General features: G+C 34.2%; 4 protein-coding genes across 6 annotated transcripts; 3 read left to right on the top strand and 1 right to left on the bottom strand.

Moving 5' to 3' along the window:
* The first annotated feature begins 283 nt into the window (after positions 1 to 283).
* On the top strand, positions 284 to 968 carry LOC115455798 (COX assembly mitochondrial protein homolog). Its single transcript, XM_030184521.2, has 2 exons — positions 284 to 498; positions 598 to 968. Exons 1-2 carry the CDS (start codon positions 441 to 443, stop codon positions 894 to 896), a joined length of 357 nt encoding a protein of 118 aa, XP_030040381.1. The 5' UTR covers positions 284 to 440; the 3' UTR covers positions 897 to 968.
* On the bottom strand, positions 898 to 3,679 carry LOC115455796 (tRNA-splicing endonuclease subunit SEN2). The gene is made up of 3 exons (XM_030184520.2): positions 2,444 to 3,679; positions 2,012 to 2,136; positions 898 to 1,087 (listed from the first exon to the last, which is right to left on the bottom strand). The coding sequence occupies exons 1-3, from the start codon at positions 3,258 to 3,260 to the stop codon at positions 959 to 961; spliced, it is 1,071 nt and encodes a 356-aa protein (XP_030040380.1). The 5' UTR covers positions 3,261 to 3,679; the 3' UTR covers positions 898 to 958.
* An 885-nt stretch (positions 3,680 to 4,564) lies between these two features.
* Positions 4,565 to 12,868, top strand: LOC115455795 (V-type proton ATPase subunit H-like). Of its 3 annotated transcripts, XM_030184517.2 has the most exons (11): positions 4,565 to 4,792; positions 4,867 to 4,948; positions 5,030 to 5,210; positions 6,347 to 6,559; positions 7,369 to 7,560; positions 9,069 to 9,203; positions 9,820 to 10,005; positions 10,121 to 10,308; positions 10,810 to 10,998; positions 11,690 to 11,803; positions 12,360 to 12,868. In XM_030184517.2, exons 1-11 carry the CDS (start codon positions 4,729 to 4,731, stop codon positions 12,433 to 12,435), a joined length of 1,620 nt encoding a protein of 539 aa, XP_030040377.1. In that variant the 5' UTR covers positions 4,565 to 4,728; the 3' UTR covers positions 12,436 to 12,868. The 3 variants fall into 3 exon arrangements, with proteins under 3 accessions (XP_030040377.1, XP_030040379.1, XP_037292938.1); XM_030184519.2 differs by lacking the exon at positions 7,369 to 7,560 and having other exon boundaries at positions 4,566 to 4,792; XM_037437041.1 differs by lacking the exons at positions 4,565 to 4,792; positions 4,867 to 4,948 and having other exon boundaries at positions 5,011 to 5,210.
* Positions 12,869 to 14,066: 1,198 nt separating this feature from the next.
* Positions 14,067 to 19,433, top strand: LOC115455883 (actin-related protein 5). Its single transcript, XM_030184666.2, has 12 exons — positions 14,067 to 14,172; positions 14,251 to 14,416; positions 14,648 to 14,814; positions 15,173 to 15,364; positions 15,687 to 15,917; positions 16,270 to 16,391; positions 16,688 to 16,768; positions 16,891 to 17,055; positions 17,149 to 17,312; positions 17,712 to 17,858; positions 18,713 to 18,867; positions 19,076 to 19,433. Exons 1-12 carry the CDS (start codon positions 14,067 to 14,069, stop codon positions 19,378 to 19,380), a joined length of 2,001 nt encoding a protein of 666 aa, XP_030040526.1. The 3' UTR covers positions 19,381 to 19,433.
* The last annotated feature ends 391 nt before the right edge of the window (positions 19,434 to 19,824 follow it).

Genomic DNA, 19,824 nt, shown 5'->3' with positions numbered 1-19,824 from the left:
ACGTTAGATCTGGTTTATTTGTTTTTAAATGGTAGAATAACATACAATCAACTACAATTTAAGTATTTTTCACACAGACACACATTCACGGCTTCTATTCCCGATATTGAAGGCAGAGACGCAACTAGTGCTTCCTCTGACTGCCGTGTATGTTCCGTCTCCCAAAAGTATTTTACATAATACACATTTACATTTGAAATGTCAGAACAAAACTTTTAAAGGTTTTTCCAAGCAAAATTAGAAATTTTAGGAGTTTTCTTACCGAGATAATAATTTTGACAACTGGATTCTCTTTAATAGTTGGTAACACTGGTTGATCTTCAATGTCAAGCGAATTGGCACTTTGCGGTTATAATAAATTGTAATTGTAATAGAATTTTTCGATAAATCTATGACTTTATAAGTAAAAACAAAAACAATTACTTAAAAAACAAACAGGGATGGCTGAAGCGAAAACTGTCTTACCGCCGAAATTTGCGGCTGGACCACACGGTTTAGGTGATTAGTTTCTCGTTATCAATCCTATAACACGAAAAAAAGTATATACTGATATATTTTTAAACCATAAATGTGTTGTAACGTCCAACTTTATTTTAGGAGATCCTGATGATCGGAGTCTAAGAAAGGTAGAAGTGGAAGTTGTTATACCGAAGCTTATAAGAGAGAAAGCGAAAACTGAAAAATGCACCCAAGAAGTGGCGGAATTTGAAAAGTGTTGCAAAGATGCTTCCCTTTTAATGGTAGTTAAGTGTAGACCCCAAAACTCAGCCCTCAAAGATTGTTTATCAAGTTGGTATCAAAATCAAGAATTTAAGGACCTGTGTACTGAACAATATTTAAAAGAAAGAAGTGAATTTAGAAGAACTGGTGTCAGAAAACCAATCAAAAGAGCTTGAGCCTATTCAAAATAATTTATTTTTAGTTTACTTATTAGTTATTGTGTTACATAATAAAAATATTAATCATCATTGTTTATTGTAACTGGAATGTTCCTTGTTAAAAGTATTTCTCGAACACTATAGGAACTAAGTTCTTCTGGGAGTTTAATGGATTCACATGATTTTGTTACTTCAGCTATTAACACTTCCTGAAAACATTTAATCCAAACATTTAAATAGTTACACAAAAAATTTATACATCGATAAAAAGCTTTTAATTTAACACAGACTGTGGTTCACATAACAGTTGTGTTAATTTGGGCATGTGGGTGCGGCTGGCACTCATCTGACATGTTTGAACACTGTCTCACACACTCATAATGCACCACCAAGTGCCAGTGCAGAACAACACCTCAGTGCATGGTGGCTACACTGATAGGTAGTTTGTTTTGTTGCTGCAGTCAATGCAATAATTATAATTCAGTATATCATCTGACAGTGGGTTAGCCTGACATAATATAATAAGGTCAGCCCTGTATTGTATACTGTCCCACTGTTGGGTACAGGCCTCCTCTACTACTGAGAGGGATGAGGCCTTAGTCCACCACGCTGGCCTAGTGCGGATTGGTAGACTTCACTCACCCTCGAAAATTCCTATAGAGAATTTCTCAAGTATGCAGGTTTCCTCACCATAAAAGCAAGCAATAATTCACAAAGAATACACACATATTTTTTTAGAAAAGTCAAAGGTGTGTGCCCTTGGGATTGGAATATGTGGACATTCATCTCGGCAGTCCATTCCACAACGAACTAGGCTATCGCCGCTTAGACATAGAGGGCTCCCATATCAAATTTTGTTAGGGAGACGAGTTCCTATCACGCTGCCAATAGTTTTCACATGTTCGTAACACTATGCTTTTAATAGTGATGAACTAAAATAAAAGTCCTAATATTTGGTGCCCTCTTAAGTTTAGCATTTTTGCAAATGGGCAGAGAGGCCCTACATCATTGATATGGCTGATAAAGCAGTAACTACGCTGCCTGTTTCCAAGTGTTTCCAAAAGCAAATATACATACATTCTGTAAAGAGTTTTGCACAGTACTGCTTATAAAATAAGTAATCTCCATAATACCTTTACAGTACTATTAGCCATTCTGACATGTCCAAGAACAGAGGTCCAATCATTGTGTATATTCTCATGTTTTACAACTACTATGTAATCTGCATGGTTGATTCCAGGACCGTCTTTGTATAGCACTGAAACAAATATTTACTTTATTTCACCCTGTAATTCTTAAATACATTAGCTAACAAATGAGATTCATATTGGAGCATTTAGTATATCTTCATGCAACCTTTTATTCAAACAAAGAATTAATAATAGTATTTCTTTTTATGTGGATTTAAATCAAGAATCTTAAAATATTACACATCATTTTTCTTCATATTATGAAGTATGAAAATAGGTAATTTTAGGTTTTTTGAATAGTTTAAAAATGTATACAAAATTTATTGCATTTAAATGGTCCTTAATTCCATATACAACAATACATGTAAATCTTACAGTAATCACCGCCAAACTTGATTCCTGGTTTAACAATATATCCCTTGGACCTAAAATAATGATAAACAACATATTTCGGAATAAATCTTTTGTCTGTTGTTGTAAAAAGTGCCCAACAATCTTCTATATTTAATATATTGTTGTTGTTAACAACTTTTAAGCAACCAAGGCCATATGTTAAGAAAAATGCTTCTTCTAAACTCAATATTAATTTCTCTCTTATCTTAATTTTATTAATACAGCATTTTGTTTTCAGATTCACAAAATAGTCATCGTCTTCAGAATCACTGTTTGGGACTATCACAACAATATCGCCTTTATTATTTGAATGGAATGTAGTTTCTGTGTTCACAGAATTATTTGTACCCTGCATTTCATCATCATCTTCTTCACTAGAAACTAAATCTATAACATCTTCTGTCGCTAATTTCTCACCATCAGATATAATTTTAGCAGTCAACTCATCTAGCTCTTTTAAAAACTTATCTGATTCTGTTATTTCATCAGGTTCACTGAATTTTTTATACCAATAATTTCTTTTCATATATTGTCTCCTCCTCATTATCTGTGGCACATTATCACCATGTTGTCTAAAGCTTGGTTTGGACCGCGACGCGGACCCCTTGCCGAAACATCCCATGTGATACAATAAGGCCATTTCCTCAGTTGACCTCACTTCGATATTAAATCCATTGTAATATCCAGTAAATACAATTCGCATCGAATTATCTAATGGTAAGGCTAGCGATTCAATAGACATCGGAAATAAGTCGTTTAGGTCATTAGTTTGACAATCTTCTGATTGCAAAGTAGTCATGACAAAAGAACTGGCCAGTTCCCAAATTTATTTACAGCCGAATGTCACGGTTTCGAGTGAACAACGCAAACGATGATTTAGCTACACAAAAACTCAACGTATAAATATCTACCAATAATAGTCTAGAAATTTAATAAACAAGATTGCATCTGACGATAATAGTTTGTTTTGATATTGAAAATGGAGTCATCACACGAAAAACGGCAAGTAGAAGACACATATAACCGTAAGTAATTTTTATTTATGCATGATATGCATCCTATAACTAGAAATTTAAATCCATGAACTAAGAACTTATTTATAATTTGTAAGGTGTCTATTTTTATCACTGTAACGGGTAACCAAACAATTCGAAATAGTCAAATGTTTAAATTAGGGGTTTACTAGACGATGGACTTTTTTGTCCGCGGTCTGCTAAGACCAGTGCTGCCAACATCTAAAACTATTTGTATCATGTACTACTTACTTACCTTATACTACTTATTATGTCTCAATATGAAGCGTTAAATTCCTAAAAAACCACTATATATTTTTTTATTACTAAACACTTCACAAACATAAATAATAATTAAGATTCAAATAACACCACATATAATTAGCTCCTTAATTGAGTTGTAAAACGAGTGAAGTTTTGGGCTTCCACTTCTATAGGAAATAAATTATAAAGCACAGAATTTTCCCGAATGATGTGAATTAAAATAATTGTTCATTACTTTTTATTGGAAAATTTTACAATGTTATATTATGTGAAACTTTATAAAGAGGTTTGAATGTTTAGATTTTAGTTAGAATTTATCGCAGAAAACTGATAACTAGACTTGATTGAAATATTGTACAGAAATATGTTATGTTCTAAATTAAACCAATAAGTATTTTTAGAAAGATTTAAAATCTAACTTTTATTTCTACTATAACTTAGTTGTTGATAAACCTATAATAAAAAATATGGACCAAAACGCCATCGTCTGTTAAGCCCCTTATTTGCATTTCTAGCAATTAAACGCAACAAATTTAAATATGCTTTTTGTAGATTTAAAATTTGTTTAGGTAATTTCTTTACATTTTTCTACTCCAGATTTTGCATTGGATGTAAAATTTTCTCCGATTATCGCAAAATAAATTAATGTAAATTTTTGTCACTGATTCCCGATAATTTTGTTCTTTACTGTTTTTTTAATTTTTCTTTGGAATAGAAAGAAATGACATTTCTTTTTTTATTATGTTGGCTGAAAAAAGCAGAATAGACAACTGTTTTTGTTTATATCTTTCTCTTTCTTTCAGCTAGGAAAGTGTTTATAAGAGAAGGTAAGCATATGACTATCGACGTAAGTAAAGCTAACTTCACTTTTCATAGTCACAAGACCACTCAGCTGAGGCTGTGTTCGATTCTCTATTTTTTAAAAGGAGGATCAATTTTTTGATTTTACCCTAGTAAAATCAGGTGTGGTTATTAAATTACTAGGCCAAAATGGCTAACATCGGTGATGAAAAGGTTAGCCAGCTGATCCCGACGCTGGGTGATGATAAAATCGGTAAGTATATAAAAGTTTAATGTCTCACAAAAACATAAATTGCATGTCCGTACATCACGCATAATGTTTTCTAGACATGATTGCCGCAACCAGCGTCCTGCAGATTCGTGCGAGCGAGATCCGTCAGACCCAGATCAACTGGCAATCGTATCTGCAGTAAGTACTTGTTAATTCCCATTGACGAGCTTAGTAAAAGATGTTGGGCACGTATTGTTTGTAATGTGTGATTGTGGCCAGGGGTCAGATGATCACGCAGCGGGATCATGACTTCATCGTGAATTTGGACCAGCGCGGTCAGAAGGACCTGCCCGACAAAAACCCCGATGCCTGCGCAGATGTGTTCTTGAACCTACTGACGCACATCAGCAAGGACCACACCATCCAGTACATACTTGTGCTCATTGATGACATTCTATCGGTAATTGTTAATTTTCATCATCTCTGAAAATTTTTGATTTTACTCTTTTTAATATCTATCTAATATCTATTTCTAATAATTTACTAACTTTGTCTATTAATTATTTAATTACCATATTAAACTTTTACTTACATAGATACAAACATGTATTCCTGTCATAGCAGATACCAATTGAGTAAAATTCCAAAAGTGCATATTGGTTCTTGACCAGTTTTGCATTTTTTCTAATTCTTTTTATATATATAAATTATTTGTTTTACAAACTCAAACAAAAGGTAAAACTAATGATGTTTTAGTTCAAAGTACCATAATCAATTATGAAAAAAAGACATCTTATAAATCAATCAATTTGCTTAATGAATGAAAAGATATACAAGATCTTTGATAATTTTGTGTAACATTTACTAAACAAAATATTCATAGCAAAACTATGCAACTAAGTTATTTACTTGTTTGATTAGAGTTTTAAAATTAATTTATAAGTATTTGTCAAAATAAATGTATGTAACAAAAACTTATTACAATTTTTTTGGCTTATCTGTGTTTATTTTAATAAAAGAATTCTGTATACATAGTATGTAATAGAACAAATGTATTAGGACAAACAAAAAAAAATAGATGAGACAGAAAATTATTTTAAAATATTCCATAAAAACTATTCCTTTACATACATTTATTTTAAGAAATACTCTAATATTAAGTTTAATTGGTAGTCTTTTAATGCCATAAAATGACCAGATAAGCAAAAGTTATTTACCTGATTGTAAGTACCAAAATTGAGAATAAACAGCACTAAACAATGCCTCTTTAATTTAATCCAACATTTGGAATACCAACTTAGTCATAATATTTAAATAACTGGTGTTTTCACAGGATTCCTTTTCATACTTATAGTTTATTTCTTATTGTAGATTAGTAAATATGGGAACATTCCTTTTTTATGAAGCACATACAGTATTATAATTTAAATTCAATCATCCAAGGTGTCTTGTAAGATTATGTTAGCACTTGAAACTGATCTGTTTAGTAAAGTTCTTTATAAGTACATTTCTTAAATATTTTAGGTATTATATATTTATTATCATTCAACAATGTCTATTAACACATTTAGCATCTCAGACAAATTGTTATTTCAGGAAGACAAGTCAAGAGTGAAAATCTTCCGTGAGACCAAGTACTCTGGCAACATCTGGCAACCATTCTTGAACCTCTTGAATCGTCAAGATGAATTTGTGCAGCACATGACCGCGCGCATCATCGCCAAGCTGGCCTGCTGGCATCCACAACTCATGGACAAGAGTGACCTGCATTTCTACCTCTCCTGGCTGAAGGATCAACTCAAGATGAATGTGAGTGCTAAAAACGACATTAATAGAGTATGTAAATTGGAAATAGCATGGAATTACAATGCATGTTAATATTTTATTCAATGATTTGTCCTGTTATTTTATTATTGATTGATTTCTATATAATAATGCAATATGCATGCTTATTGGAGCTTTGCCTGTAGATACTGCATCATCTTTGTTTCTTTCTACACTTCAATATTGAAGATTTTGTAAAGTTTGGGTTTATTAATAACGCATAATTATATATTATCACATTATCCATACTAATCATCCACTAATATACTGACATCAAGCATTAATACCATGAAATCATGTAAGTAACAATCTAATAGTGATCAAATTTTGACTTCAATGACCATTTGACAACATACAACATTCCATCATAATAATAATTTATAGAGTATATTCTTATAGATATATTTGGTTTATCCATAGCAAATAAAATGTACCACAATGTTATGTAATAAAGTAGAAAAAATCTAGTACATATTATAGATTTACATGCTTGCTGTAGTTAGTTTAGAATGGCGTGTGGCAGTGCTTGATGCAATATATTTTGATAACAAAAATCATTGATGTGTCTAAACAAACGGACTCTGACCAGTCACACTCTACCACATGATAAGTTATATTGCAAATAATTAAATTTTAACTCAAATTTAAATTAATTGCAAAGAGTAACACAACGGACGAGTGTGACTCAGGGTACACAAACATAACACAATGTTGTGAGCATCGCCAGCAAGCATCAGCATTGGGGCTTTGAGGGACGTGATGTGTTGTCACTGAAAGGTTTGTTTTCTGGTAAGGCGGAGAAAATGTCTGCTGAGTTAGAGCATGCAGAGCAGGTTATGTTGGCGCACGAGAAAGAGAATTTCTCCGATAAACACAAACATCACAAGGAAAAGGAACATTCCGATGCAGCTGAGAAATACTGCAGCCTTTACAGCTCTTTTGATGAGCTGAAACCGCATGAGGACTTGCCTCCTGGTCTGCATAAGGTATTCGATATCATGTGTAGATGTCGTCACAAAGCTGAGTGTTAAACAATATTATGTAACAAAGAATGACTAACGTTTTTCAGTAAGTATTACTAACATTGGAAGTTTTCAGATGATTACAACCATCGTAACATTTTTTGTTAATACATATTAATATATTGTATAGTATATCACAGGGATTTCGTGTTTACGTGTTAATAAAACTTGAGAGATAATGAGCTCATATTTGTTGTAGAACAGAAAACCAGTGACAATTAGTGATCAACATATAATTCAATAAATAAATCTTAAAACCTAACACAATTGAGTCCCGTTAGCACGCATGAGTTTCTATTGATTGAAGCACATTGCTTAGGAGTTATTTCCAAATACTACATGTATTTTTGTAATAAGTATTTATCTTGGCGCATAAGTATCAAAGATGGGTTTAATTTATATTTAGTCGAAAAGGGGAAAGTTTTTATTACGTAGGAAAACATAAGTTTTAAACCTTATGTACTATGGTTAAATAAACTCAAAGCATTAAAAACAAGAAAATATTTCATTTTGAAATTATAATCCTGTAATAAGTATGATGTCTAGCTTATGGCTATGGTCGCAACCTGATGCAGTGACATGCTTTCTTTATGTAAGTTGACAGTGTCGCAGTGAGCAGAAAATAATTTTATTAAAGCTTTCACGACCAGATTGCTATGCAATATGTTATAAGAAAAATTAATCTTGCATGCTTTCATCTCCACTACCTACTGCATTCTCTTTATTATAATTGAATGCAGCTCATATATAATATGTTATGTAATCTAGGCATGTGTGTAGGTATCAATTATAAATCCATCCAAACCTGACAAAAACTGTCCTTCATAATATGCTCTCTCTCTCTAATTAAGTACTGATTTTTCGTTGCTTTGTTGAGTTACGGCATAGCTATCAAATGTATTATTAATATACATTTACTCAATTATGTTGGTCCCGTATCCATTAACAGCTACACTTCTTGTTATTCTATAATAATCATATTTTATTAACATATTCGTAAGTAAACTTCCTTACGATTGTGAGATGTGGAATATGTGCTTGGAAATGTGCTTCTTTGTTGTGGTTTATCGTATTTATTGAACATGTCAATATATTTTTGGTATAATAATACGTTCAAAACATTAAAAAGTTTAAAAATCTACTCTCAGAAATGTTCTGTAAAGAATTTTGTGAAACTTATGCTTGAATGGAATTTACCTTTATATTTTTTTTATGTAACTAACCATTTCATATTATGTTGGGCGCTTAAATATAAGAAAAACATTCATAAAGACTTAAAGTACTACAACCAAAATATAATTTTTAATAATTAATATTTTGTCTCTAACTTGGAAATTAAGTATTTGAAAAGAGGGAAGTAACAAAGTAGTAATTAGTAGATACTGATTAAATGGAGAATAACACAAAAAAAATGCTAGAAAACTATACTATAATGATTGGAGCTAAGAGCATTATACTTGGTCTGTATGCAGAACAACGATTACATCCAGTCTGTGGCTCGATGCCTGCAAATGATGCTGCGCGTCGACGAGTACCGCTTTGCATTCCTGTCTGTCGATGGCATCTCCACGCTGCTGTCCATCCTGGCTTCCAGAGTCAACTTTCAGGTATGAATATTGAAGAGCTTATTTAATTAGCACTATACTTATAGACTGACTTTACACTAAAGCAATAAACTAGGGGCGTAGTTATTGCTGTATCACCCGTGTCAGTGACACACAAAGGGGTTAGGGGCCCCGATGATGGATACTGCGCCGCTGAAAGGTCCCCGCAATATTTTGATACTAGGCCCCTCTAGGGCAAACTACTTTACTGAAATAAAAACTCTGCATAACTTTATGAACAAAAATGAATTACGTAATAATAGAATATTTGTTCGATAATACGAACCTCATTCAATAGCCTTACTTTTTTAAAGGTTGTTGAAGGACATACGTTATATCTGAGGTACAATGGTTATGTGCCTGCCTAGGTCTCAATGCCACCGGATCTTGGACCTAGGCACATAGGCAAAGGATGGGAACACCGTAGGTTCTTAGTCAGTAAAAGTCTGACACGCCCTCCCGCCCATCCCAAGGCGGGAGATAGTCAACTGACGATTTACCTACGTAAAAAAAAAAGGTACAATGGTTATTCAATTGCATTGGTGGACACGAATAACAGTAATTAAGTAATTTCCAAGCATATTATGCTCATTGTCCTATAATCATGTGACGATCCCAGGTGCAATACCAGCTGGTATTCTGCCTGTGGGTGCTGACGTTCAACCCGCTGCTGGCCGAGAAAATGAACAAGTTCAACGCCATCCCGATCCTCGCGGACATCCTCAGCGACTCGGTGAAGGAAAAGGTCACTCGCATCGTGCTCGCCGTATTCCGCAACTTGATTGAGAAACCTCAAGACCAACAGGTAGTTTATATATTTTGCAAGTGTTTTAATTACAGTACTTTCTATAAGGCGTACGGCTAGCAGTTTTCGTGATGCATTTGCTAGTTAAGCAATTAATCATAATATGTTTTGGCAGGTTGCAAAGGAACATTGCATCGCTATGGTTCAGTGCAAAGTATTGAAGCAACTGTCCATCCTCGAGCAGAAGCGCTCTGATGACGAGGACATCATGAACGACGTGGAGTTCCTCAATGAACGTCTGCAGGCTTCCGTACAAGACCTTAGCTCCTTTGACCAATACGCCACTGAAGTCAAGAGTGGACGGTAAGGATATTATATATATTTGTAGTATTAGGATATAGCACAAAAAAAAAAATTGTAATTGGATAATCATACTGAAGGACAGCTCCATGGAAATATGATGAAATGGAAATATTCTAATAATCTGTTTAACACATGCATTTATTATGATCTGTGCTTGCAGAAAAATATGATGTCACTCATTAACTTAATCCTGATAGTAAAAAAATACTTAATGATTATCGATAAGTGCATTAAAAAGCACTAACAAAATTATAATGTGTGTACACCATGGAAAGAAAATTAAATGTTTACGCTTAATAATTGTCAAAAAGTTATTACAATTTCTTAGTTGTAATATCTTATTTTATTTTGCTTAAAGAGTGAGCGAATAAATTAATATTTAATCATTAGAACAGAAAAGTCAACTTATCGGCGTTTTAAATATCCGATCCCAGTTGATTAGTTTACTCTCGGTATCGGATAGTTTAAGTTGAGGTTGTCAATGTTTAATATGCGCAACAGCCTGGAGTGGTCTCCGGTGCACAAGTCGGCGAAGTTCTGGCGCGAGAACGCGGCGCGCCTCAACGAGCGCGGGCAGGAGCTGCTGCGCACGCTCGTGCACCTGCTCGAGAAGAGTCACGACCCCGTCGTGCTCGCCGTGGCCTGCTACGACGTCGGCGAGTACGTGCGCCACTACCCGCGCGGGAAGCAGTAAGTGCACTCCCATTACACTTTACTAGCGATTCACTACGGGTTCCAATGTGTAGCAGAACATACATGCCTTTTTTTGTGTTGCATAAAAAATTATAAATTATATAGATAATCATCATCTCTTGGAACCACACCGTCTGGTGATGCGAAATATATGAAAAAATCTTATATGTAAAGATAACCATGATTGAAATATGAGAAAATTTCATCTCTATTCTATTACTATATTTTTTTTATCGAGTACTCGGCATTTATTATGCTGAGTATTCATTGCACTTGGTGTTAAGTAAAGAGAAGCCCAAGGAAAACCGGCAAGTAATGAGAGTATTTTACCCCAGATGTAGTATCATTTTTATTACATATCATTTAGAGAGTAACAAATATAATAGTTATTTGTGCCTAACTGCATAATGACTATGATTAAAATGGGGAAAAATGGCTTAAATGGCTCGTTTCGACGTTCGCTGCCGGGATCAGCTGTTGAGTCGGGTTCAATAAATGGATTGTGCAACTAGAAGATATAATCCATAATGTACTACTCCAGTGTAATGATTTCTTATGTTGACTGCATCATGTTTACAGGAATCATTTTGCCTTAGAAGAATAATACAAAAATTGTACTATGTAGATAATTAAAAGTTACATTTTATATTAAAAATATTTTGGATGCTAATAGATTTTCTTTTTACAGTATTATCGAACAGTTGGGCGGTAAACAACGTGTCATGTATCTGTTGAGCCACGACGACCCCAATGTGAGATACGAAGCTCTGCTGGCTGTACAAAAACTTATGGTCCACAACTGGTACGTAATGTCGACGAATTTAGTAGAACTTAATCTATTATACGACATCCTGTGCACCGCTGCATCAGCCTATCAATAAACGGGGCTTCCAAGCTTTAGGAGTCCCTCTTGGCTCACACCTACATTAAATTAAGCGAGCGCCCATTAGTACGCACTATCCTGAAAGGCCCCCAACATATATTGATATAGGGCCATTATGGCAAGCTCCGCTACTGATCTTGTGTACATTATGCATTAAATGTAATGTAATGTACAACTTTTGCATGTTGCATAAAAGAAAAAGGTTCTATTTCACTTTGATTTAAGATATTAATTTTCCTGATAATAATAGAGTTTCAAACTTATCCGACACAGGTGAGAAACATGAGCTTGTATGTACTACTGTTTATGGGCGGTCGTATTGCTTTCCATCAGGCGAACGGGAAGCTCGTCTTGTTATTCTAAACATAAAAAAATATAAAATAACGCTGCAGTATGTGATATTTGCTCTTTTACATATTTTAACCTCTCGTGTTTTCGGTGGTAATAACAATTAATGCTGCTGTTTATTTTCCAGGGAGTACCTCGGCAAGCAACTGGAGAAGGAGCAGATCGACAAACAGGCCGGAACCGTGGTCGGAGCTAAAGCCTAATGTTGTTACCAAACCTTATTTAAACTAGTTTGTTGTTATTGTTGCCTTTAATGCGCTCGGCTTGTATTACAGTTATAAAGTAGCACTTTTGTACATAACACCAGTCGGAATTAAAACGCGTATTAATGTGAACATTTTTGAAAATCTATATTGTAATATGTGACCTTAATGTAAATATTCAAATGTTCTATTTATGATTAAAAGTTGTTATTCGCAAACTGTATACAGTATATAAAATATATCACAGCCACTTGTCCTCCAGATCATTTATAAATTGATTTGTGCACATTCCTTATGGTCATTTATGGCTACGTGATAGAGAAATTGTTTAGCGTGTAATGTCGAAACTAAATATTAGATTGTCAATATGTGGAGTGAAGAAGTTATTGTAATGGATTAAACAGTATTGTGAATAAACTTCATGAAATTAGTATAGACGTTTTTTTTTATAATATATTGATGATTATTATATTTTAGTCCCCATTTTCATAATAAAAGACATAATGCAACCAATGACCTAGAAATTAAATAGATGTTATTTCAAGGGTGGTTGATGGCTACTGTAGATTCCATACTTTCCAAAGACATTAAACAGTATAGTTAGTTATACTTTCGAGTTAACTCGAGTTGGGTTTAGATCGAGTCACCTCGCTTTGAATTCTCTTAAACTCGAGTTTAAATACTTACTTTATTTATATTAAAATAAAGTAAGAAAATAAGTACATAAAACATAAATTCATGATGAATAAATAAATTCCTTTTTTATTGGTGGGTCATTACATTTGTAAAAATAACCCAAAACAAATCATTACTCAGTTTCATTTTACCCAGTTAACTCGAGTTACGTGAATTTCAACTCGAGTTAGCTCAAGTTGTATTTATCCCGAGTTGGCACATCACTAGTACCGATTTTAATAAACGTTCCCAATCGCTTTTTTCTATCGATCGGGAGAATAGACCTATCAGAATATTTAATTTTTTGATATGCTTACAAATAATTTATTTTGATTGGATATTATCGAAATCTGATAATAGATTGGGATGGTTTTTTTTTACAGTCGCAGTGTATACGGATGAGTGCACTGGGCCATTGCCCATGACATTGGCTTGTTGCTTTTAGGGTCATTTTTGCCATCTTACATAACAGTTAAAATCGAGGAATTGTTTTACTCTGTTTGAGATTTGCGTCCATTTTATTTTGTTTCCGTCCGTATCCTCACGTCGATTTATGTCGCCACTGTTTATTGAAATCACCTATTTGGCTAGTATTCATGACGTCGCATTCTGACGTCCACAACTTCTGAGGAACACCGTTCCGGGCAAAACGTATTAGCAAAACCCTCATGAATGAATGCCTCACCTAGGAAACGAATCTAGAATCCGACTCTTAGCGAATCCACAAGACAAAGAAAACGATCTGAAAATAGCTGGTGTGCACTTTCGTTTCGGACTGTAGTGAACTTAAAATGCAAGTTAGGGAATTCTTCTTATTTAAAGGGAATTGTGTTAGCCTTGGCAACACTTGTCATACTTGTCAGAACTCCGTTGTCATTTATGACTTTGACATTTGACATATTGCTCGGGCTCTGGAACCGGCTTGGATTCATAAAAATATTTTTTAACCTTATAAAATGGAAAATATTCTTGTGCTAAAAGATTACAAGACAGTTCCAGATATAGTACACGAATATGGACCAACATTAAAATTTGGTCATATACCGTTAGTAATAGATAACGGTTAGTAGTATATTTTAGTAAACTTTTTGTTTATATGCAAAAGAATCAGGTTTTTAACTGAATTCAACATAAATTTAGGTTCATATCAATGCAGAGTCGGCTGGTCAATATATGAGGAACCTCATCTTATATTTAAGAATCTTATTGCCAGACCTAGGAAGGATAGATGTAAGAAGGATGCAGAACCGCCTGTTACTCCCCCTATTCAAATAGGGAATGATATATTAAACATAGAAGCTGTAAGGTAAGCAACATTAAGAATTTTTAGAATACTTCCATATTGTTTTATTCTTGTATGATAATATTTATATCATATAATTAAGGATAGACCATGGATCATTTTCTTTATGAATGTTTGTATATACATACTATTCTATTTTTATTCATATTTTTTTTTTTACTATTACTAATTTTAATACATCAATTAGATTAAATGGACTGTTAAGCATTAATCACGTCACCATTTGTTCCACAGATTTCAACTAAAGACTCAGTTTGATAAAAATGTAGTGACACATTTTGAGGTGCAAGAACAAGTGTGTGATTACATATTCTCACATCTAGGTATTGACAGTGAGGGCAGTGTGCCACATCCTATTGTTATGACTGAGGCTTTTGTGACACCCAATTATTGCAGGCAGTGTAAGTAATTATATTTTACCTAAATTTATTTGCAAAACCATTGATGATTACCATAAGCCTGTATGAAGTACTTTTTAAAAGTTTATGTGATTTAAAAAGAACTTGTTGCATTATGTGAATTGTATAAATTATTGTAATTCCAAATTTAAACCAATAGATAATCCTACCTTTACTCATGAGCACAATATTAGTAAAGTTAGAACATACAAATTGTCTATGCAATTTATGATATTATTTAATATCCTTTGTGATATTATTTTACATCATTATTGATCTTATTTAATATCCTTATTGATATTTTTTAATTAAGATATTTTGAATGAATTAGTATGTTCATAAGTAAACTTTTGTGTTACAGTGATGTCTGAACTATTATTTGAGGGATATGGTATACCCGCTGTGAGCTATGGAGTTGACTCTTTGTTCAGCATGTACAGAAATGACATAGGAGATACGGCACTCATAGTCAACTGTGGTTACCACACCATACACATCATACCTGTAATCAGGGGTAAAGTTATTGGGGAACATGCTAGAAGGATAAATTTAGGTGTGTAGAAATATATTATCAGTAGCTATACCATACAAAATAAACATAAAATGAATGTTTCCTGAAGTGCTATTCTATATGAAAATCTAATACAGTGTCTGCAGTCTGGAAGTCTGCAAGTCTGGTTCTCAGCTTTGTTTATCAGACAATAAACAAAGCTGAAAAACAGACTTGTTATCACAGGAATGCTCTGCCTTAGATAAATAATGTTAATGAATAAAGGGGTATATATTTACCATTTCTATTAGATATTGACTTGCTTTCATATAAATTTAAAGTTTAATCATGAAAGTAGACAAAATTATATACAATTCATTTTCAGGTGGTAGTGAAATGATAAGTTATTTACATAAACTTTTACAATTGAAATATCCTGTTCATGTGAATGCTATAACAATGTCGCGCATAGAGGAGATACTTCAGGAGCACAGTTCAGTGGCACTAGACTATCAAGAGGAAATTAGAAAATGGTCAAATCCTGACTATTATGAAGCAAATGTTAAAAAAGTACAACTGCCTTATGTACAAACAGCCAGCTCTTCCGGACTTACTGGTAGATATTTATAGCTTAACTAGAAAAATAAAAAGCCTTGCTATGTTGTGTGGAATAGAGAACTAATTTGTAGTACTGACAAACATAACTTTGTTACAAAAAGATAAAGCTCCCACAAAACAAGATTTTTATTTTTCTGGTCAGGTATATGGGTTACATTATCTTTAACTAAAGTCTGCAAGTGTTTTTATATATATTTAATAAATATTTTTTCAAAGAGAATTGTTTCGAAAAATTATTGTAGAGTAAAATCATATTTGTTAAAGTTATAAAAAACAAATTCATAATTTGTATTCATTTTTTGTATGTTCCCATTGTACATTCTTCAACTTTTAATTATAAATGGTTTTAGCTGAGCAACAGAAAGAGCGAAAGAAGGAAATGGCTCGTCGGTTATTGGAAATAAATGCCAGGAAAAGAGAAGAAAGGCTTGCTGAGGATGAGGAACAATTGAATCAACTTCTAGCAATACAGGTATACTTGTTTTTTATTTTTGTTTAATACATTGCTGATTATTATTTTGGGATCAGCATAAGCAAATAATGACACCCCATTTTTTACTTTCGGGTCTTTGTTCAAATCCACAAAAATAAAAATCATTCAAAAAGACTTCAATATTTCTGATATTCTTCTTCATTTGTTGCAGAAATTGGGTTCTGTTCACATAAATCACACCTTTTACCTCTTCCCATTGCAAACAGCATGCAAAATTTTATTCAATAATGAAATTATGTACTTTCTGTTAATTTCGTGTTTGTTATTATTTACAGGATATGATAGAAGATGGTGACACTGATGAATTTAATGAAGCTATCAAAGGATTTGATATAAAAAGCTATGAAGACCTTCAGGTAGATAAGATATTATTTTTTAATGACTATCATTACTGATGTGACGTATCTCTTGTGCAACAGAAACGTTTGCTGTGATTACCACTTTTCTGTTTATTAAATAGGAAAGATTTTTTCCGCAGAGACAAATATCAAACATAAACGTTCGCATAGAGAAGAACAAACAAAGAATCCTGGCCGCGGCCAATGCAGAGGAGAATCTTGAAGTTCGACCAACACCCGGCCGTATGCAACCACCTTCCGATCCGGAAGCGTTTCAGGCCTGGCTCAATGAGACGAGAGCTAAAGTACGTTGAATTATATTTCTACTATGGAGAGCCAATTCTATAGGTCATTTTATTATTGGTGTGTCTGTAATGAGCGCGTGTGTATGTTGTCAGTACCGCTCGCTGGTGGCGCGGCGCGAGTCGCGGCGGGCGCGGCGCGCGGCGATGGCCAAGCGTCGCTCCGCCGCCGCCGCCGAGCGCATGCGCGTCATCTCGCGCCTCGCCGCCGCCGGAGACGACTTCGGCGACCAGGACTCCGACTGGGACGCTTACAAAAGGTAACTCGCGCACAACGCATAATAATTCTCCCAATATATTGTAAACTACATGTTTTCACATGCCTGTAGGCTGTTCATACTAACACCATGACAACTACAACAATGCACTTCTCTGTTTCTTCACTCACATAGCCCGGCAAGACGGCAATTCGATATGACCTGAAAGAGATCAGGCGCAGGACCAACGGCTTTACGTGCTTTCCGTAGCACACCGCCAACTTCCTGACTCCAAACTGCAATTGAGTAATTAAAAAAAAAAAGAACCCAGTCACTATAATTTTTGGCCCGACTCGAGTTTCGAACCCAGAACCTCAGCGCCGTAATCGTATTCATACCGTATATCCATCACAACTACGCCACCGAGACAATCGAAGTCTGGATAATATATTATGTTGCCAGCATAAGTCGCGAGGCGGACTCGGACTCTGAGGCGGACGGCGAGCGGCTGGTGGAGCTGGAGGAGGCGCTGCGAGAGTACGAGCCGCCGCCCGCCGCCGACCAGCGCCACACCACGCACCAGCTGCACCTCGCCATAGAGCCCTACAGGTCACTCATGGCTTCTAATAGCTTGTGGAGCTCATGGGGTTTCCATATTCTCATCAACTTCACGTGTAATAAAAACCTTGTCTTCCATATAGTAATGTTTATTGGTTGAATCACAATCACAGACAACAATATTAATTTTATCAAGTCCAAACGTCGTATGTAAAACGGTTCTAACGCTCGAGCCTACGCCGAGCGCCAATGTGTGCGCAGCGTAGGCTTGGGCTCGTAATTTGAATGACTAATCAATAGCCACAAGCTGCTTTACATGTTAGCCAATATAAATATGTATAATATATCAATGGTTATGGCCAATACCTATGACCGACGTGTAAAAAGGCATTTATTGTAACTTGGCAGGTATTTGAGTGGGAGTGAGTGCTGCCACACACGTTGTCGCGAAATCAGTTTGTTATTTATACATCTTACATCAAAAGATGCTTGCTGAATGATAGCCACGGCGTCCACACATTTGCCAAGCAGTAGCACACATATCGATTATTCACTCACATATTGGCCAATATTTTCTACATGTTGGTTCATCCTTCAAAGAATGTGGTTGTTGTAATAAAATTATTTTTGCCGGTGTAGACCGATGTACAGACAGCGACAAAAATAATCAAACAAATTGAAAACTTCACAGTGTTTATATATGTTTGTATTAAAGTTTGTTTTTCCACTGAAGTAAATTATAAAATATGATTATGTACTTATTTGTATAGTTGACTATACAAATGCATACATTTTTTTTCTCAAATATTAATATATTTGGACGATATTTTGCTCTTGATACTAATTTGATAAGCTACTGCTAATACAATTCTTATTCTTTTAATTTTTATTCTTTTTATTTACAGAGCTCCTGAACTTATGTTCCAACCCTCTATGATGGGTAACTTGGAAGCTGGTTTGGCAGAATCAATGGAATATGTCTTCAAACATTTTAGCCCTGAAGATCAGTTGCTCTTAGCTAACAATGTATTCCTTACCGGCGGCTGTTCACAATTTCCAGGTATTTTAAATATATGTGCATTCCACACGAGTGTTATAGAAGTTTTTGTTTTTTTCTGGTAAATAATGATTTGTTATCCTAATCATAACGCGTAGTGGTTGCAGACACATTTTTAAAATCAATATTTGTTATTGTGTAAACCTAACTTCTGTTTTTATCTCAGCGTTCAAATTTTGTATTATTTATTTTGTTTATAACGTATTTTTAGGTTTAAAAGAACGGCTAGAAAGAGAACTCCTTGAAATGAGACCATTTCAATCGACGCACAAAGTAGTCAAAGCGAAAAATCCAAGTCTAGATCCGTGGTACGGCGCCAGAGATTTCGCCGGTAGCAACGAGTTTGAAAACTGGTGTGTGTCTAAGGAAGATTATTATGAAATGGGTGGAGAATATTTGAAAGAACATTACGCGAGTAACAAGTACTATAAGAGCCCAGCACCGATTGCAGACAACAATTTAGCGCCGGCAGGAGATGCCAATGTTGTAAAAGAAGAAATTGTTGTAGACTGTTGACACAGATAATATTATATCGTAAAAAACTATCAATAAATGAATTTATCATGTCATTTCCTTTAGTAAAGTAAACCCTTATACTTATGTACTACATAGCTTGTATAGGCGTAGAAAACTTTTGAATGAGATAAATATAATTGAAAAGGTGTTGATATTTTAAATTCTCAATTGGTATAAAATTTTTCTTGTATGTACTTTTATAAATTTTATTATCATTGGAAACGCAATATGTAAATATTGAAATTGAGAAAATCTAACTTTTATTATTTTCTTTCAAGGCTTAAGTAGATATTTTTTGTGATTTAAAATCATTAATCCAAGATTTTTACTGTTACTAAAATCTGGAAATAGTCCTGTAGGTTAAATAGCAGAGGTTTTATTTGACAAAATCACGAGTCCTACAAATATGACCTTTCTTGATTCAACATTTATCTGTGAATTTAG

This window comes from Manduca sexta, chromosome 10 (genome assembly GCF_014839805.1).
Source record: "Manduca sexta isolate Smith_Timp_Sample1 chromosome 10, JHU_Msex_v1.0, whole genome shotgun sequence".
Taxonomy (NCBI): Eukaryota; Metazoa; Arthropoda; class Insecta; order Lepidoptera; family Sphingidae; genus Manduca; species Manduca sexta.
Note: the sequence above shows the minus strand (reverse complement) of the source record. Positions and strands in the feature narration are given on the sequence as shown.